The sequence below is a fragment of the Talpa europaea genome (assembly GCF_964194135.1).
Source record: "Talpa europaea genome assembly, chromosome: 15".
Taxonomy (NCBI): Eukaryota; Metazoa; Chordata; class Mammalia; order Eulipotyphla; family Talpidae; genus Talpa; species Talpa europaea.
The window spans coordinates 67562684-67584575 of record NC_140083.1 but is presented as its reverse complement, the minus strand read 5'-3'; the positions used below and the strand labels follow the sequence as shown (position 1 = coordinate 67584575).

General features: G+C 37.5%; 1 protein-coding gene across 1 annotated transcript; it reads right to left on the bottom strand.

Moving 5' to 3' along the window:
* Window positions 1-641: 641 nt before the first annotated feature.
* On the bottom strand, window positions 642-4527 carry CD69 (CD69 molecule; the record flags this gene model as incomplete). The annotated part of the gene is made up of 5 exons (XM_084256065.1): window positions 642-750; window positions 2075-2196; window positions 2557-2735; window positions 3738-3860; window positions 4467-4527. The coding sequence occupies 5 exons, from the start codon at window positions 4525-4527 to the stop codon at window positions 642-644; spliced, it is 594 nt and encodes a 197-aa protein (XP_084112191.1).
* Between the last annotated feature and the right edge of the window lie 17365 nt (window positions 4528-21892).

The window sequence follows — 21892 nt, the reverse complement described above, 5'->3', positions numbered from 1 at the left end:
GAAGAAGTAAAACACACACACACAAACACACACAACAAAAACATAAATACATAATTAGAGAAAAAAATGACAAAGTAACTTGAAAAAATTCTCTAAAAAGAGAGAAATATTACAAAGCTTAGTTCCATAAGCATTTGTCCATCTATAAATGCCAAGTTTTCAAAAATGTATTTATACTAAATATCTGTCACCAGCTAAAATTCCCTTTATATACATTCAGTTTTTAATACTGTCTTCTGACTCCTTCAAATAGTGCAAATGTTTGAAGGACATTCATTGTTGGCTGTCACTCAATAATAAATAATAACTCTAAACCTAGTTATTTTATTATTTCTGAACTTCAAAAAAAATATAAAGTGCACAGGAAAGGTTTAGAGTCATTCTTCTCATCCCTGAACATGATTATCAGTCAGTCTTTGACATTTGCAGCTCATGGCTAGGGTATTCCATAGTGCAGATATTACTGAATTCCTCTCCTCTTTTTCCACAATCTTGGTTAGAGGAAGATTTCCAAAATCATACAGAGTTGTTTATATTTCACAAAGTCTTTATGGAAAACTTCTGACCATTGAGCAGCATTCATCGATACAAGTTTCCTTAGGTTTCATGAGAGGATAAGTTTATGAGCAGATGTGTCCTCATTAAATGGAAGGCTTGCTACATATCCAGGGTAACTTCTCTTCACATTCTATGCGGTAGACACCTGTGCTGTTCAAAAACGTGCAGTTCACAGATCCTGTGAGTTTGAACCTGTCAATCAAGAAACAGAATTAGGGGCCTCCATGGTGGCAGAAGGGGTTAAGACATAACCTATGAAGCTATCCACAGCCACTGCAGCATGAGTTCGATCCCCTGCTAGGGAGGTATCCACATGGCGCAGCAGACCTCTCCTGTCTCGCCTGCTACTCCCCTCAGCAGTGTATTTCAGTAGATCTGCCTGTTCTGCTCCCCACTCTGTCTCTAGTGAATCCTCTCACCATCCCATTTCTGGCCTGCACCCCAGCTCTTGTATACATAAATAAATCTTTTTTTTTTTTTTAAAAGAGAAGCAGAAGTATTTTTAGTGCATTGTTTTCATTCAGTCATTGTTTTCATTCACTAAGAGAATAAACTTAGTGATGGTGTGATAGTGATGGACTCAGGTTTTGTTTGTTTATTTGTCAGTTAAGGAACAATGCATGAGGCAAGTCTTCCAGCCAATAAACATAGACTCATCTGCAGACAAAGTGGGAAGGAGTGGCATAGCGGAAGATACAAAACTCCTTTCACTTGATTGAGGAGTACTTTTTGATCATTTTGAGCTCACAAACCCTTTGGGAAACACTTCCCAGAAAGTATATACATTCAACTATCATGCATACCGATGCAAACAATTTTAGGCATTTATCACCCTTTAAGTCCACTTGTGGACATGGTATATTAAGACACATATATTAAGAATTGCTTTCTAGAAATTTGAATTTATCCTTGATATAAGTCATTATCATAATAATCAAAATTATTTAGATAACTAGAAATATATTCAGTTCTGAGTCTTCAGATGGCAGAGGTGTAAACTAAACTTATGAAGTGCCTTTCAACTTTAAAATGTATTTTAATTGCAAGTAACACAAATAAAATAAATATCTTAAATTCTGGGACAAGTTTTCTCTCCGGTCCACAAAAGGTTCTTATTAGATTTGAAAACTTTTTTTTTTTTTTTAAATCCCTGTGGAGATGAGAACTGGGAATGAATAAGAGGTAATTGTTTTCCAGAAACTAGTTCATCAGTAAAATATAACTATGAAGTTGGACATACTATATTTTTGTATCAGTATAATTATTCCTGGAATATTTGAGTGTATAACTCCACTAGAATTTGCTCACATAAAATTACTAGAAGCATTTATCATATAAATTACAAGTAGATAAAACCGGAAAGGTAATACTAAAGCCTTCCTTGACAGAATTCCATAGAGTATTTACACACAATGGATTGTTAGGACTTTGCTCACTCAGAGTTCAACCTTCGTATTGAAATTGGTTTCCCTGAGTTACCAGCCTGGTGAGCATGAAGAGACTTCCTAAAACTTACCACATCTCTTCTTTGCTGTTTGACCAGTTCCATGTGTTTCCCACTTCAGGACTCTGAGTAATCAGTCTAATCCAGTGTTTTTCTGCACCCACATATCGTTGTAAAAAGCTCTCAGAAGACCTCTGAAGAAAGAATATAGATGTAGGTTAAATAATTACTCTAGTTAAATACATAGTAAGTCTTGATCCTCAAAAGCTGTGATTTATGGCTTTCTAGCTAATCTTATCATTTGTTAGTTCTACATAGGATCAACTCATTTCAATCTCTGCCTTTGAAGCTAAACAATAAAGTCAAATTTACAAGAATGAACTGAACTATCATTTTGATCTCAGACTGATTACCTGGTTTTCTGTGACTGAGTTTTCCTACGCGGAAGATAGATACCATGTCATCACAGAGAAGGAAATAGATAAAAGCCACAGATTAGCTATACAAGAGAGAACAGTGATATTTTATGAATTTGGTTTTGATCAGTATCTTACCATGTTCTCGTTCTTTTCAGAATGAAAGACAGCAAGAGCAGCACCATGTTGGACACACTCCTTCTGGGCTGAGGTCCAGTCCCCTTTCTCAGTGGAAATGAAGTAGCATTTCCTCTGGTATCCGATCCAGTCGTCGGAGCATGAAGGCATATATTGGTCTGGACAATTGTATTTGCCCACTGTGAACCAAAAAATGGTTGGCTTTAGTATCAGAAGAAACTGAATACCCACAGCTGCAAAACTTGCTCAGGGATGCTGTGTTGAGCTAGGCGATGAAGTGGAGGATGAGAGTCAAGAATTGTGAGAAGATAAGAAGGCAGCTCTTGCCTTCTCTGATCTACCATTGTGCTTAATCATCATTGAACAGGGTATAGGAAACAAGGTTGGTGGGGGAGGGGAGCTTTTCTTTGGCAATAATGTCAGAGAGTGGTAGGAAAATAGAAAACTTTTGAAAGTAGTCTTTGGACTAGAAAGGATAATTGCATTCTAAGTTCTGAATTAGGGTTTGAATATGAATGCAGAGGTGGAGGAATCTGAAGATAAAATAGATATAACACTATATTGGGCGATAGAGAAAAAATAATTTTTAGAGAAGTGATTAATTTTACTGAGAGATCTTTGCATGGGGATGTTTCACAGAACCACAAAATTTCATGTTTGTAAAAGACACAATGTGTCTCAGTGTAGCTGTATGTTTTGAATACCATATGACAGCTGACTCTGAGAACTTCCAGATATATTCTTAGATATCCATAACCACTATCCTCTGGCCTATGAGATAAAAGACTGAGCAGTTACTAATTAAAGTATGGCTTAAATATATTTTTTCCATTAACAATGGATGTTAACTAGTATTTGGGATCAAAACCAGCCCTTTTTCATTTCAGATTTAAACATCTACCCAGATGTAATTTCCTCTGTAGTAATCTATAAAACATAGTTTTATAAATTCTAATACTTGTAAAAAAAGCTCTAGAAAACACACAAAAAATGTATTAATCATTCAAGGAACATGAAATTATATTTATTATCTATTAGTAAATTGGCCAATATGATATATGTGTTGGTGCTGAATGAAGCAGGATTTCTAATTGATTAAAATAAGTAATCCCCACTGATTTCAGCTGAGCATGAATGCTTATCTCTAAGACACTGAATGAATTCATGAAGTGCAAACCCACCAAATAAAGTAACAATAGTCATGATTGAGACAGTGATGATGACCACAATCAGCACAGCACACGGGATAGGCACTAGTAGGGACCCTTCATGAGGTTCTGCAAAAGGAGAGCTGGTGGTGGTATCTGCAGAGAGAAAATTGAAGATGAATTTAGGCAAATGATAACAATAGAACAGAACGTTGATGTTGTCTTGAGGCTTATAAATGAAAAAAATAGCTATATGTCTCCCCATTTTTTAATATGAAATTTTTATGTTAATGTCCCTCAAAATTTGATTGAATTTCGTCAGTTTCTTCTTGGCCCAACATGAAATAACCCAAATATAATAATGAGATCATAAAATATCTCTTCAATCTATGTAGTTAGTAGCTATAAAAATTCTAAGACTATTGTAATTTTGTTTTAATCATAATAACATATATTAAATATCTGATTACCCTAGAAGATGTGCTAAAAGATCATCCTTGGGAACTCTTGTGGCAACTTTATTATTAAGAACAAAACTGTAAAAATAACACAAATATTCATCAATAGGAAAATAAGATAAATTATGGCAGGTTAACAGATGAAGAATTCTCAAAAAAATGCTGCATGAAAAAAAAGGCAGACAAAATTATATACTACATATTTCTACTTACAGGAGTCAAACTAAGCTACGGTGATAGAAATCAGAAAAGTGATTGCTTTTGTGTGTGTAGGAAGGACAATTTAATAGGAAAAGGAACATACCTTTGAGAGTGATGGACAATTTCAAGTGTTGGTAATGGGTATAACTGATTAATCTATGCATTGTAACTAAGTTATACCTAATAAGAAATGATATGTGAATGAATACTGAAATCCTTAAATTCCCAGGAGAAGGAAACATAACAGAATTATAGACCAAATTTAGTGTGGAAGATTATTTTTTTCATTTATGGCTTATATAACATTGAATAAAAGTAAAAGCCAGGTTTCATCACCAGAAAATATTTTTAGTGGAAAGATTTGGAATATGCATATGTTATAAAAAAAGATGGATATCTTTTTAAAATATAAACAAATAATTGAGAAAGCAAAGAATGGTATTTTATGATGAACTTTTTATTTGATTTTTTCCAGACTGAGCTATCAGGATTTTAAAATTTGGCCTCACTAGAAATGCAGAGTCCCTTATTATGATCTCGAGATACTGAAATGGAACACAGTTACTTGGATAATATTAAATGCCAAAAAATCCTGTTTTTCAGTATGGGTAAATTTTATAATTAAAAGAATGCCTACATAGAATGTATCTTGAAATTCATTTATTTTTTCCTCTTCAGACATTTACCTAAAGTTAAACTGGGCAAAGAGATGTTGTTTTCTTTCCAAGTACTGTCAACATCAACTTTTTTTCCCCAAAGAAACTAAGGATTCATTTTTATTTATTTTTTTAAAGATTTATTTATTTATGCATACAAGAACTGGGGTACAGGCTAGAGGTGTGGGGGGTGAGAGGAGTCACCAGAGACAGAGTGGGAAGCAGAACAGGTGGAATGACTGAAACACACTGCTGAGGAGAGCAGCGGGTGAGACAAGAGAGGTCTACTGTGCCATGTGAGTAGCTCCCTGGCTGGAGATGGAACTCGTGCTGCAGTGGCTACTGCTGCAGATAGCTTCATAGGTTGCGGGTTAACCCCTTGCACCATCAGGGAGGTTTTCCCAGCATATGTCTGCATTCAGATTTTGCAAGAGTAGCCTTCATTTCCCTCCTATCTAGTTCTATTTTTCTCAGCTTCTCAAAGCCAGTCTTCTGTTTTCACCAGCAGATGATCATCTCAGGAAGCAGCCCTGGGTAGATAGGGTAGCAAGTTCAGAGCTTCTGTCTAGTTTCACTTCTTGTCATGCGAGAGTCACCCGTGCTGCTTAGACTCACTGCAGCAGCAGCTCTGGGTCCCTAGCAAGTACTAACTCATCCAGATCACTCAGGGGCTCCAGATCCTTCCTCTGTCCATTGACTCATCCAGTTAGTAAGCGGTGGGGATTATTTTCAAATGGTATTTTACATCCATTCTTGAGGTTTATTGTAACTCCTTGATTTATCACCTAGGTGACAAACACTCCGGTAGCAGCACACTTCCTCTGTGATCACACACCATGTCCATTAATGGAGATCGAAAATAAATCCACTTTAATATGTTGAATCAGCCAGTGGTGATGCCCCATGATTGTTCGTACTAGTGAAAAAAGTACAGGGCAGCCTACTTTAACCAATAAGAAGAAAATTAGGGGCCTCCCTCGTGGCACAGGGGTTAAGACACAGCACTGTGATGCTATCCGCAGCCACTGCAGCATGAATTTGATTCCCCGGGCCGGCAAGGGAGGTGGCCCATATGGTGCAGCAGACCTCTCCTGTCTCCCACTGCTCCCCTCAGCAGTGTATTTCAGTCAATCTGCCTGTTCTGTTCCCCACTCTGTCTCCGGTGAATCCTCTCACGCCCCGCTCTGCACTTCTGGCCTGTACCCCAGTTCTTGTATGCATAAATAAATAAATCTTAAAAAAAAGAGAGAGGAGAAAATGGGGATGATCTCAGGAAAAGAATGCTTGCATTAAGTCTTTTCTTCTTTCCACTACAGTCTCTATTTATTGTAGTTTTATTATTGTATTTTTTTCTTTTGGCAATTCAATTGGAGCATAAAATTTTGTTCACTTGGTTACCAGATGTTTTACATGGCTTGCATTTGTTGTCCACATTTGATTTTGTGCCTCTAAGTGAAAGATGGGTTTGTGAGACGTAACTGATGGTTTTCTAAAAGCAAACCGATCTGGTAGACACACATTCACAAAACAACCCAGTCCTCTAGATTGTTGCCGCAGACCAGCACAGCAGTAGACGATGAGGCCACCTCAGGGTTGAGAGAAGCGTGCAGGGTGGTCAGGGCGTCGGCGAAAGAAATGACACACAGACACACTTCAAGAGTGAAAATCTGAGTGTAATTTTCTTTAAGTTTGTGACTAGTATATATATGTTTTCTAAAAGCACAGGAATGAATATCAAAGAAATTAGCTTGCTCGCTGGCTCAGTCTATCACTATCAGGGAGGTGATCTACATAACAAGCAATGACCATTATAGAAGAAAGGAGGAAGTTTAGAAAGACAGATAAGGGATTAAAGTTTGTAGTTTTAGGATTTTTAGCATTCTTGTAGTGGTTCTTGGTGGTCTAAGCTTCTGCCTTTTCAGGGAACTTCCGCTGCACTTCCTCTGCTTCAGGCTGTTCTCTCCGCGCGCGCTGGTTGCCCAGCCGGATCTAGGGACCTTGGCGAAAGCCATTCCTAAAGATCACTGCGGGGAGAGGTGCAGCAGGTAGGGTTTTGCTGTTCTCCCCCTGCGCGCTGGCAACCAGCCGGACCTAGGGACGGTTAGCCCTAAAGGTCACTGCAGGGGGAGGTGCAGCAATTGTTTCTGTTTTGCTGTTCAAAACACATCCCTTTAGGGGTCTCCCTGGTGGTGCAAGGGATTAAGACACAACCTATGAAGCTGTCTGCAGCCTCTGCAGCAGGAGTTTGATACCGGCCAGGGAGCTACCCACATGGTCCAGCAGACCTTTCCTGACTTGCCGCAGCAGTGTATTTCAGTCAGTCTGCCTGTTCTGTTTCCCACTCTGTCTCAGGTGAATACTCTACCTCCCCACCCCCTGCACCTCTGGCCTGTACCCTAGCTCTTGTACGCATAAATAAATAAATCTTTAAAAAACAAACAAGCAAACAAACAAACAAAATGCATCCCTTTATGTGGCGGCTCCTGAGAGCAATGTGACAATTGCCACAATCTCGCATTAATTGGGTGGCTGTGCTAGTGTGGCATAATAAGCCCCCTGCCCCTGTGCGCTGGACTGGACAGTCAATGACGGGTAAGATCAGGAAGTGAATTCTGACAACCTAAGACAGACGCAGTCCCCGAGGGGAATTTGGTTCCCACCTTTTCAGCCATGACGAATAACTGGAACAATTAGGCCTGGGCGTTGTTAAGGCACCACCAAAATATGTTGTTACTCATTGCCAGTAACAAGGATCATAGTAAAGGAATGCAGCCATGGAAACTGATTCTATTACTTAGTAAATAATATAGCCAAACAAAGGTATAAGAATAAATAATAGTATATGAAAAATATAATACTAAAATAATAATAACAATGTAATCATAATGCAAATGTGCTAGAGTGAACCTCCAGTATGGAGATTAGAGTAAGAAATGTTCTTGATTTGCACTTGATTTCTTGATAGATAATAAGCAAGATGTAATGATATATGACACAATATGCACTTATGCCTTGGTAAATGATTAACCAGACACTGTGCAAAACACAATGAAGTAATTACTGTAAAAATGTATAAAAAGAAAAGATTGCTTTCAATAAATTGCACTCAGATTTTCACTCTCCCTTGAGTGTGTCTGTGTGTCATTCTTTCTTGTCCCTCGCCCTAATTCCTTCGATCACCTTTTGCTCATTCACATTCAACCCTGAGATTGTCTCAATCTCCCGCCACTGCTGGGCTGGTCCGCGGCACCTTTAGGATTATGTTAAATGAAATAAGGGGTGGGGAGGGAAACACTGGAGGATGTCGCTTAAAGGTGGAGTGTAGAGAAACCAGAGTCAGACAAAGCCAAACTAAGAACTGAGGCTACCAAGGGGGAGGAGGAAGAAAAAAGTGGGGCGGGAGCAGAACAGACCATAGTAGAGGACTATGGGAGCTTTGGGGTGGCATCACCATGGTAACACCACCTAAAGCGGAGAATACTATAGTGCTAAGACACAAACAACAGTTACCTCAAAAACAATACAGAAATGAAAAACAAAACACATCCCTTTATTACTGGATAGCTGCTTAAAAGTAAACTGGTTTCTAAGTTTCTAAACTAGTTTCTAAGTAAACTAGTGTTTGGGGGGTTTCTAAGTGCTAGTGTTTTGGGGGTACTTCAGTAATTAGGAAGAAAGGAATACATGAAAAAAATCAAGGAAGTCTCGGAGGACTTACAGGACAGTTCTAAAAATAGTGCTGTGGTCAGAATAGATGAATGAAAGGGAAGAAAAGATACATAGCTATGAAGATATTTTAATGAGAAACAATGGAAAGGAAGAAATATACGTTTCACCTAGCATTTGAAGCCAGTGATTGGCGGGGTGAATGCAGAAGCAGATGGTAGCAAACTCAAGAATTCTTTTATGATATTCTCCTAAAATTTGCTACTGGAATTGTAAATGTTCAGATGGTTAGATGGCTATTCTGAGAGACCCCCATTTCAGCAGCTAGAGGTGGCTGTCAGAACACAAGATGAGTCACAGAGAAATCAAGAGTGTATTTGGTGCAGAGAACTGAATTTTTATAAAGAAAGGCAATGATTCCTGGAGTATGTGCAGCTGGACACAGAAAAATGAATGCCAGTGAACTGGGTCAGCGCTGGGGGTTTCTCATTAAATGTGAAAAATAAAGATGTTATAAACTAAACAAACAAATAGATATTTAAAAAATTTCCTAAAATGCATCTAGTGATTTCCTCACAAACCTCAGGTATGTTGGCTTCTAGATAAAGATATATTTACTTCTTCCCAGGCTCTCCTTTATCTTGACCGAAATAGAAGTAAAGCAAGTTTTTAAAGAAGTGAAGTCCTCATTTTCTCCCCCAAGTACAGCTACGCACCATGTATAGAGATAGAGATATTATCAGAACGTAAGAAAAAATTTCTGACTTACGTCGCTGTCCCCTCCTCACATTCAAGAAGCGGTTCCCTGTTAGGGGGCAATTTCCAGGACTCATATTCAAGGTTCTCTAGTTAATCCCAGGGCAGTCACTCTACAGTGAAAGTCTGTGCTGGAACGCTGGTTCAGTCTCGAAATATCTTAGCACTTATATTCAGTTCTGCTGTCTCCGCCCCTTCCTCTTGTCACCTAAATGCTCAACGACTCTTGTTACTTTAATTTATGCTTCAATGGACCAGACCATTTACAACGTGCTGTTGTGGTGAGCTGTGGGCTTTCCCTGTTGTTTGAAATGTGCTTTCTCACAACTTCAGGTGTAGTCTGAAGACCCAAGTGGGATTTTCCCACATTTGGAGACATCCTCAGATTTGTAGAAAGCAAATGGTTTCTACGATGGCATATCTAGGTAAAGAACTAAAAGGGATTCCATCTTTGAGCTGGAAATGATTTGGAGAGTAATATTTCCCTGGCATCTCATTCAGTCACTTATGCATACATTTAATAACTATTTGTTGACCATGAACCTCACCTCACACTGTTTGAGGTCAGAGGATTTATTGTGGAATAAGAATTTTATTATCTCTAAGTTATGGATCTCATTCCAGTCTGAGATCATTTTAGTAAGGAAGACAGAAATTAACTTTTAGAGGTTTGTCATTCATTACTTCCCTAGGAAATAAGGTATCACTTGGTAAGTAGTTACTTTAATTCAGGAAGTAGAAACCTTGTGGTCTGGAACTTCCTTTCTATGCTCTAAAATTGTTTATCTTAAGTGATCTGTTTCATTTATCACCTGTTAATTTTCTTGTTATATTTTACCATCTTTTAGATTGACTTATTTCCCCTCAGAAATATCTGGTATGTATTCTCTTATTTTCCCCCTCTCTGCTAGAGTATTATTATTATTTATTTTTATTTAGTCTTATTATTTTATTTAGCTTCATCATTATAGTTTATGTAACCCTAAATGATGTGACATTTAATCTCACAAAAACCCTATGAGGGGAGGCAGTTCCCATAATTATCATTTATTTATTTATTTGTTTGTTTATTTATTTTTTAAATTTAAATTTTATTTTTATATTCCCCATACAATTACAACCCCCTTAATTTGACCCCAAGCCCTCCTTTCCCCACCCCCTACCCCCCATAGAGTGTCTCTTGTTCATAGTTATTTGTTGATTTTGATATTTTCTTTCTTATACTTATTCTTTTTCCTGGTCCCTTATCTGAGTCTTTTGACATTTGGAGTATGATTACTATAAAATATATATTGCCACGGTGTCAATATCTACCAGATAAATGATTAAGTTATTGCAGAATGTAAGGTGATTTAAGTTGGGGATCAAAATGACATTCTGGTTCATAATGTTGTTGCTAAAATGTTACATTTCATATGACTTTTTTGGAATAAAGATATTCTGTTTTCAGAATAAACTTTTTGAAAATGTTATGCTTAAAGTGAATTGGAAATGCTCATCTACTGTAAGTCACTGCATGTTTTTTGTTTATCTAAAACATTTTTCAGCCATTTTTTTTTTTAAGAATTATCCATTCATGCATACAAAAGCTGGAGTACAGGCCAGAGGCGTGGGGGGCGAGAGGATTCACCAGAGGCAGAGCGGGGAACAGAAAAGGCAGATCGACCCAAGTACACTGCTGAGGGGAGCAGCGGGCGAGTCAGGAGAGGTCTGCTGCACCATGTGGGCTTCTCCCTGGCTGGCCGGGGATCAAACTCATGCTCAGTGGCTGCAGACAGCTTCAGAGGTTGCATCCTAACCCCTTGTACCACCAGGGAGGCCCTCAGTCAATTTCTTAATATACTACCCTCAAGCCTTCTTGTCAAAATTACCATAAAATCCAAGGATCTTCTAGTTGAGAAGGATCACCATGACCTGTGTCTCCTGTTGGCACTCCCTCTATTTTCAGTACTAGCTACTGCCCCCTCTAACAATCACCTCTTTGTTGTTCCACAAAAAATATCAAATCATCTCTCTCTTTATGGTTTTTACATTTTCTCTAAGAGGTTCTTCCACCCTCTATTTGTATGTCTTGACCTCCTTTCTATTCAGTTCACTTACTGCTCAACTGTCATCTGCCCAGAGAGGTTGTCATGTGCCATCTATGTGTAAAATAGACCCTCCTACCTTCTGCCTCCACACACCTGTATTTCTATGCATCTGACATGGTATATCATTGTTTATCATCTGCTTTCCTTCCTGGCCTGTAAGCTTCTCGGGGACAAGGACTTGTCCTGACTTGCCCCTTCAGTGTCTTTAACACTGACATAGTAACTGGAACCTGGTATGTATTCAGTACCTATTTGTCGAATCAATATATACATAAATATGAATTAATGAAAGACTATGCGTAAAAAACACAAAAGTTCCAAAATATTCAGCATGACTCATGGAGGTTTGTGAGTTTGTATAGTTGAGAAATATGACTTTAAATGCCACTGGATAGCAAGTATACAGTTGAATAGCACTGCTGCTGCTGAAGGAGTTAAGCTTGATACTTTCATGAATAACTGATGATTTTGCTAATTGCTTTGGGTTAAAGTAACTTACATCTTTTAAATGTTTACTTATCCTGCTAGGATTGGGAGATCCAGGTTGATGTCCATATTTTGTGGAGCAGGACTTTCTGTAGTTGACTGGCCAGACATGAAATCATGATCCAGTTACATCATTTACTAATGCACCCCTCACCCCCATGATTCCCTTATGAGCTTAAAATCTATTTTTTTTAAGCTGGACATGAATTATCTTTGAAATATGAATATTCAAGAACATTTAGTCAGGTGAAATAGATACAGAGCTTACAGAGAGATACTCAGCTCTCACAATTTCCCCTCTTCTCCCTGGAGGCTGGCTGTACTGATTGTCATTCTTAAAAATGCTAAAACTATTTTCATTTTAATGGGTGTGTTCTTTTCTTGTTCCCTCTTCTTTCAGTTTTTTTATGACTAAATCTTTCTTCTCATTTATAGTTACTTCTCTTGTCACTCCTCAACACGCTCTTCCCTAACTGCCTGTATAAATTATGTCCCATTAGTCATAATTTACTTCACACTCTTCCTTTAGTTTAAGGAACTATCGTCATTTAAGTTTTCATAGTTCCACTTATTTCATATATATGTATCTATGCATATATATTTATATAGAGTTTTCTGTATATTAAACTATACATGTGTGTTATAAACAAATATACATGTTTGTACACAGATAACACATGTTTTTAGGTAGTTTCAAAAATCATTATTATTATGATCACTTATCTCTCTTACAAGAAAATAAGGTCCTCAAGAGCAAGGACATGGCTGCTTATTCAACAATGAATCTCTAGTACCTAGGACATAGAAGGAATTCTGTAAATGTTGGCTGGACACGTGAAAGACTATATGTGAATACCACCTCAGCCACTTGTTAACTGTGCAGCTTTGGCAAACACACACCTCCACTGAGCTTTGGCTTTGTTATATTGAAATGAAAATATTAGCATCAAACTTATAAGACTCTTATAAAGAAAAATTATAAATAGGAAAATTAGTTTTCTACTGCTGTATTTGGTACATTACATGAGACATTTAATGATTTGGGAAAGAATCACAGTTTGATATAAGTCATGAAAAGGGAAAATTCCTCACTTGATGTCAGACACTGAAAGATCATACCTGAGAAGTCCCAACTTAGGTGCTCATAGGATGCAAGGTGAATCTTGTCTGTCCATGGCACAGAGACAGAGGAAGCTGCAGTCTCCTACAATAACCTCTAATTGCTGACACGACACTAAGGTACTTGCTCAGGAACTCCAATTTTCTTGCAAAGTCGTCGTTAGATGAATAGATATTATATATGTATACATATGGGTATGTTTGTGTGTATATATAAACACATATCTGTTGCATATGCTACATATGTAAGGAACAGTATATATCATATATGTCATCAGATACGGAAAAATGAAATATAAAGATTTTATTTTTTAAAAAAAACAAGTACCTTCTAAACATTATAACATTGAGCAAAATCTGTTACCTTTTTTTTAAAAAAGATTTATTTTTATTTATTTATGCATATAAGAACTGAGGTGGAGGCCAGAGGTGTGGGGGGCAGTGAGAGGATTCACCAGAGACAGAGTGGGGAACAGAACAGCAGGACTTACTGAAATACACTGCTGAGGGGAGCAGAGGGAGAGACAGGAGATGTCTGCTATGCCATGTGGGTTAGCTCCCTGGCCAGATTGAACTCAGGGTATAGTGGCAATAGTGCTGAGACTTAACCTATATGCCACCAGGGAGGCCCTGAATCCGTTACTTTGGTTCTGTTTTCTTTTTAAAAGTTTTGTTTATTTATGCATACAAGAGTTGGGGCACAGGCCAGAGATGCAGGGGGTTGAGAGGACTCACCAGAGACAGAGTGGGGAACCGAACAGGCAGACTGACTGAAATACACTACTGAGGGGAGCAGCAGGCTAGACAGGAAAGGTCTGCTGTGCCATGTGGATTGTTCCCTGATCAGCCGGGGATCGAACTCGTGCTGCAGAGTTCGGATTGCTTCATAGTGCAATGCTTAACCCCATGCACCACCAGGGAGGCCTGTTACCTTGGTTCTAAAGCAAGGTACCTGTCTTTATGGGAGTTGTCAATGTATTATGTTGAACTGGGTGTGTTCTACCCGCTGCAGTGTGGAAAGGAGTAGGTGGTTGCTGTAAACGTAAACATTGGTCAAATTACCAAGAACATGTGGTATCGTTCTGTCTCCTTGGTAACCTCTGACTTAATGCTACTTAATGCTACTCAGGCCTTTTACAATAGCCTGAAGTTTCTTGCAAAATTAATTATTTCTTCATTAATCTTCTCTTTCCTTACACAATCATTTTTAAGTATCAATCCTTAGATTTGAGAAAGCTATTTGCTTACATTCATGCAAGTAGTCAATATTGAGTAGTAATACCCAGCACAGTCCTGGTTGATGCCTGTTATCCTGATGTAATTAATAAAAGCATGTCATTTAATTGGCAAGAGTGTTTTCCTAGGTACAATAAATTATATGGTCATTTTACTAATTAATCTTTGGTAAATCAAAGGAAGGTATCTCTGCATATGAAAATAAAGTAAATAAGACAGAGGATAAGGTCAGAATGTGGTATGAGAGAGGTTTTGGGGTCAGTGGGTTTTTCAGTTCATTTAATTCATCTATATAAGGAAGTCAACTTGTGGTTAGTCCTGATAGATTCAATTCTCTAAAGCAAAGAAACACCTAAAGAAAACTGAAAGAAACAAAATTAGTGCAATAAATCTTTCAGTCTCCCTGTAAAACACACATAACAATGTTATATAGTTTTCAACTTTTGAAGAGCTATTGTATATGTCTTTTTTTTTTTTAAGATTTTATTTATACAAGAGCTAGGGTACAGGCCAGAGGCGCGGGAGGGTGAGAGGATTCACCAGAGACAGAGTGGGGAGCAGAACAGGCAGATCAACCAAAGTACACTGCTGAGGGGAGCAGCGGGCGAGACAGGAGAGGTCTGCTGCGCCATGTGGGTATCTCTGTGGCCAGCCAGGAATCAAACCAGTGCTGCAGAGGCTGCGGACAGCTTCATAGAGCTGTGCTCAACCCACTGCACTACCTGCAAGGCCCTTATTTTGTAAGTAATATATAAAAAATAAGGAACATCCACGGGGCGGACAGTCCCATAACATTTCAAAATTTAATTGAGGAAAGTGAGGCTTAGAGAAACTAGTGCCTGGGCAAAGTTAGAAGAAGCCTCTGAAGATACCAGAACTCAGTGTAGCTCCCCTTTTGGGGTTGACCTTATATGAAGAATCCGGGGAAGGTCCCAGGAAGGAAATGAAGTAATGTGAGCTAGATGCAAGACAAGCAGTGCAGAGAAGACAGGATATACAGTCCTTATCAGGCAGCCAGGCTGCAGGATGCGCTAGTGTCACACGTTTATAGCCACCGCAACTTCCGATCTAAGACAATTTCCGGTGACACACCTGTTCATTTTTTTCTTTCAATGGGTGAATTAGGTTTCTGAATGACTTTTAATCTTCTTGGGACTCACAGCTTCAATCTATAATGTCTCATCATGTATAAAATTAAAGTAAATTATGCAAATAATGAAATTTATTTTTAAATCAAAGCTGTCTGTGTTTTCCAATTGGTTACTGTAAAGGGCCAACAGAGGTAAGAGGTGGTAAGTGGGGAATTTCCAGTTCTAAACACTTTCAAACCTTCTCTTCTTTCTGAGTTGACTGAACTCTCTCACTTTCCTCTTTGGTGGAACATCTCCTAAAAACACGGAAATGAGTTGGTTTGGAAAATATGAGCTGGTGTGGTTCTTCCTGAATTGAGATGGTGAAGGTTAAATACAGTGTTTATGTATACATAAATTGGACTCTGAAAAGTTTGGCTGTTTTTGAAAGTATAAGACATTAAAAATCTATATCAAAGATGAGCTACAAGGCTTAACAATAATGTGGAATTTTATATTAATTAATCCCAGGCTTCTTACATAAAGAGAGTATTTTGTGAGGATACTTATCACATTCTGCTGCTTTTGACTTTTATCAGTTTGAGTGAGCATAGTAACCTTTAGTAAGCTTAATAACTTCCTTTATATCTTCTTTGTAGGCCTCTACTTAAACGTAATTTTAAAAATATTTCCTCTATACACATTTATTACTATGCCAACCATCAAATGATTTGGAAAACTTAAGAGGAGAAGTCAGTTTATTGTATCATGCATAATTTGCCCTTACTGTGTACCAAACCTAAAAATTAACTGAAATTGATTAAATACTTGAACACAATACCTGAAATCATAAAACTCATAGAGAAAACATAGGTTAAAGTGCCGGGGGCTATCCTACTCATGTCGTCTTGTTAGCTTTAGGACATCCTTTTCCCCCTAACAGTCTGACAAAGGTCAGGGCATGGGGCAGATTCCTGAAGTCAGGAATCTCCTTAGCTGACTCCTGCTAAATTCTTCTCATTTGTTTATGGCTGGCTTCTACTGAATGTGGAAATTGTTAAAATATGCATTTAGAAGTAAAATTGCAAATGTTGCATGACCAAATACCAAATAACTAATTTGGTGACAATGGCACTGAATGATATAAACAGTACTTTTGGAAACAATTAGTTATTTTTCTGCTTGAAGGCAGTGATTCAGAATTTGGTTTCATTGTAACAAGTGATATGCCACACTTAAAATCTTCTGGGAACTAAAGGCTGTAAACATTCCCAGCCAAGTCCTTGGTGTACAATTGTGGTCTTTAAGAAGAGGAGTTTTAAAGTTAGAGATAGCAGTTAAATTAGAAACAGCAGTTAATTGACAAAATATCAGGGAAGTAACAGGTGAAAATATAGCCTTGAGAAAGTAAAAGGAGTTTCCTTTTTTTTTTTTTTTTTTTTTTTTTTTGAAGCTTGGGGTTAGATAAGGGTTAGTGCAACTTATGCGGCACTGGGATTCTTTGGTTTTTTAAATTTTTTTTACTATTTTTATTAAATTACAATAGATTAGTTATAGCAATAAGAAGTTTTTTGATTTTAGCAGTAATTGGACTTGATTACCAATATATAAGGTGATTATGTTTTTTAATGCTTAAGATTTAGAAATTTTATAAATTTTGATTAATTAGTAATTTACTAGTTATAAAGGAAGTAAGTTTTAATCATATAAGTTTTTTGTTGTTTTACTGTTGTTTAGCATTAACAGAATGATTACTGCGGCAGTGAAAAAATAAATAATTGTTAGTGGACTTTTTGGGTGGTTATTGTATTTATTTTTAGAACTAAGTGAAATGGCTGTTATCACCTCAGCAAGGGGTCCCTCCCCCTTTCTTGGGGACCACCCTGTTACAAAAGGTCCCCAGGCCGGGTTGGCAGGTTTTGAAAAAAATGCGTCGATTGTTAGTCCTTTTTTTTTTTTTTACTTGAAAACACTTGCTTATGGACTCCCAAGGCTTGCTCGCTGGAGATGTATAAATAAAGAACTGCTGAGACCCTCAGCAGGATGATACTTGCACCCTGATCAAGTGTCAGTGTCTCCTCATTCCCTTCCCCCTCAACCCCTCAGATTCATCCACGCTGTCTCATCCTTACAGGAACCCCTGACATGACAGTTTGCCAGAGCTGGCCTCTGGCATTAAAGCTCCTTGACTTCGGTCTTGGCATTTTCTTTGATTTGACACAAAAATCAAAGGCAACAAGGGAAAAATAAATAAGTAGGATTACATCAAACAATGACAAAAAACTTCTGCAGAGGAAAAAAAAAAGTGTCAACAAAATCTGTCTCTTATCATGGAAGAAAAAATATTTGCAAATTATATATGTGGTAAAGGGCTAATACTCGAAGTATTTAAGGAACTCATATAACCCAATATAATAGTAAAAAAGAAAAAGGAAATAATTCAATTTAAGAATAGGCAGAGGACGTGAGTCAACCTTTTTTTTTTTTTTTTGCAAAGAAGACATGCCAATGGCCACATAAAAGATACCATACCTTACTCCTTACCAGGGAAATGCAAAGCTAAAACACAATGAGTTATCTCCTCACACCTGTTTGGATCTTCATTCCCAAAAGTCGAGAACTAATAAATGTTGGAGAGGATATGGGGTAAAGGGAATCTTTGTGTACCTTTAATGGGAATGTAAATTGCTGTAGCAACTATAGAAAAAAATTAGTTTTCTCCAAAAAGGAAAATAGAACTACCATATCATTTAGCAATCTTACTTTTGGATATAATACATCCAAAAAATATAAAAACAGGATCTCAAAGAGGTATCTGTGTTCCCAAGATCATTGTAGCATTACTCACAATAGCCAAGATATGGAAACACAGTGGATGGATGGGTATAGAAAATGTGAGATATTATATATATATATATATATGATAAAAAAACACTAAATCAAGAAGATATCTGTGCTCCCATGTCCATTGCAGCATCATTTATAATAGCCAAAATGTGAAAACAGCTTATATGTCCCCCAATGGATAAATGGATAAAGAAAATGTAGCATATTTACAAATGGAATGGCATTCAGCTATAAAAAAAAGAAGGAAATTCTGCCATTCACGACAACATGGATGGACCTGCTAAGTTAAATATCAGACAGAGAAGGACAATTAACATATGATTTTGCTTATATGTGAAGTCTAAAAACAAAACAAGCAAACAAATAAAGAAGGAAAGCTCATAGATACAGAGAACAAATTGGTGGTTGTCAGAGCAGGTCATGAAGGGGGTACAAAATGAATGAAGGGGATCAAAAGGTGCAAACTTGTAGTTATAGAATAATTAATCATAGGGATGTAAAGTACAGCATGGTGATATAGTTGACGGTGACTTTCACAGTATGGTATTATAATACTGCATTGTGAATTTGACAGTTACTGAAAGTTCTCATCACAAGAAAATATTGTAACTGTATATGGTGATGTGTGTTAACTAGACATATTGCTGTGACCATTTCATGATATATACAATGAGCAAATCATGATGTCGTATACCTAAAACTAAGATAAGAAAATCTTTGCCTTAATCTCTGTTTGTTCTTAAACTTCAGATCAGTAGAAGGGAGAATTTAGGGCCTTCCCAGTCTTTCTGGGGCATGTGCCAAGCCTTATATATGCATATAGCATCCTATATTCTTAGCATTATGTTAGATCTCTCCCAAGCCTTCTGTGACTAACTTATTTCCTAAATTTCCTTTTTACTTTTTTCTGGTCAGTCTTTCCCTTTACTGCCACCTTAGGTAGCTACACTGTTTAGTAATTGGTGTAGATTGCTTTTGACAAATACTCCAGGATAAAAGTTTGTTTGCGCTGAGCATGCTTTGTTTAATTATTTCAGTTTAAATAAACACTTGCCTTACAGGTGGGAATAACAAGGAGCTGTCCCCATAGAGAGAGGATTGTATTCAAGACCAGCCTGGTTGCAGTAGAAATGAACAAAAGCTATTGAATTAAACACATGATCAGTAAATGTGTTCTATGATGATTGGATTAGGGAATTCGAAGAATGGAAAGTTGGGAGAGAGAGAAGAGAAGGGAAGAGAAGACAAGAGAACTGAGAGATGGTGGTCCCGTGTTTTGAGTTAGAAAAATGTGAACAGTATTGATTGAATGTATAGAGAATAAAAACAATGAGCTTAGTTTCTGGAATATGTGGGCAATTCAAGCAGGAACTTTTAACAGACATTTGAATATTTGGTTCTTGTTAAAAGCAGAGAGTCTGATCAAGAAATTGTGTTTTATACATACACACATATATGTATTTATATGTGTATGTATATATGTATGTATCACATATATCGTCTCTCTCTCTCTCGTCTATCTTTTGATTTAGATAGTGATTTTCCATCTGCTGTGGATGAAGAGATGTGTACTTAATCCAAACTGAACAACTCATTCCCTCAGTTCCTGGGATTTGGCATCTTTAGGGTTTCAGCTGCATCTCTAAGCTGTGACTTTTAGTCAATGAGTGCTTCTTTCTCAAAACCACACACTCTCTCAGGGCCAACTGCATCAAACAGACCCTTGGTTTATATCAGGATAAAGAGTCACTTAGTTCCAGAGTTCCCTGTGTTGTCAGTTGAAGTGTTTGTTGGGACTGAATCACAGTTCCAAGTTTCCCTTTGCTTAGATGCAAGCTTCTCTCTCTTTCTTGCAGATGCTAATTTTGAAATGCCTCTGATCGATCTATGTAAATGTACTTTTCTCATTGACAAAATGATTGATTTGAATGATAGATATGTTGAGTTGAATGTGATTGACTGAAAAAAAAAATCAATGGACACCTAGTACTCAGAATTATAGCAGAACATAGCCAAAATTAAATAGATGAAGAAAATAGGAAATACCTATGTTTATCCAAGCTTCCAGCCCCAAATAGTGATGTCCCAAGTTTCTCAACAAATACCAGAATAGTGAAAAACCATGTGAGAGAAAAATATGAATTCTATGAGCTTTGTCCTGGACACCTAGAGTCTAATTATAGATGTAATTCTCATAAATAAATCATTTTATCTGACAAAATGTAACTGTAAAATTACATAATCTCACAACTACACAAGATGATAAGAGGAAGAGATTTGATAAGTCTTTCAAAGGGGCTGGTTAACAAGCCAGTCATAGGCAATACATTTGGCAATTTTGCTTCAATGTTGGAATAATTTACCAGTGGCGAGATTTCAGAAACACTCACCTTTCACTTTTCATTCAAGTCTCAGAATACATTTACAACCAAATAAGGATGTACTGTCACCACATCTGTTTCCTTTACTTTGTTGCTCTTGATTTCATCAGAAAAGCTATGTAATTTATAGGAAGTAGATTTAACATCTTTTCTTAGAAACAAGAAGTTACACATTTCAAGGGTATTTTCAAGGTTATCGGAAGTTCACAATTACAAGTTTTTAGAGAAAGAATCTCTTCATAAGTTCATATTTTACAACTGATTATGTAAGGCACCCCTATAACAAAACATGTCAAACTAGAAAATAGCTGAATTAATAAAGAAGAAGATGGTAATATTAATTGAGAAGAATAAATATAGACTCCAATGTCTTTACAATCCAGTGAGGCAAACAATTATTTTTCCTAAAATGTTTGTCTATATAACACCAAGTGGACTGAGATTGTAAAATTCTTTTAGTGACAGCTGAATCATATTGCATTATGACCACGGTGACATTAGTTTTCCTGTTACAACTATAGGACTTCAATAATATAATTTGGCTATTCCTTTGTGACAAAATCCCATTTTATTTCTACACTACACCTGCACCTGACTTGATCTACCTTGCTGGGGAATTACAAAAAGCCACGATGAAATGTCTCATTATAGAAGCAAATACATCTGTAGTGGCAGTGTAACAGGGTGGTCCCCAGGAAAGGGGGAGTCATACTGGACATTCATGGACAATGCTGCTGACTAATTGTTGCTTCTCTTACACACATTGTAACCCTGAAAAAAGACTTGTCCCCTAAGACTATACCCTGAGATCTGTGCCACCATAGATATGGTGGAATAAAAATTAAAAGGGGGGATTGTAACAAGGTGGTTCCCAAGAAAGGGGGAGGTTCCAGGTTCCCTCCCCACCCAAATGGAGGGTGGAGCTGAGCAGGAAGAGGAGAAGCTGCAGAGGAGACTGAGGAAGAAAGTAGGATGGAGCCAGAAGGAGACCTGGAGGAGGTGCATGGAGCCTAGAGACACGTGAAGAAACTGCACTTGTCTTTTGGTTGTGGACTGGGTGACACAGATGTGGGTGAGACCCGTGGGGAGGTGACCATGGCAGCTTTTATCTTGATTTTGATTTTGCTCTTTTCTTTCTGGGCTTGTCTTGTTGTTTCTGACCCTTTTCTGTGGGTCCCCACTGGAAGATGCTTTAGACTTGTGGCAGGCTTTGGGGCCTTGC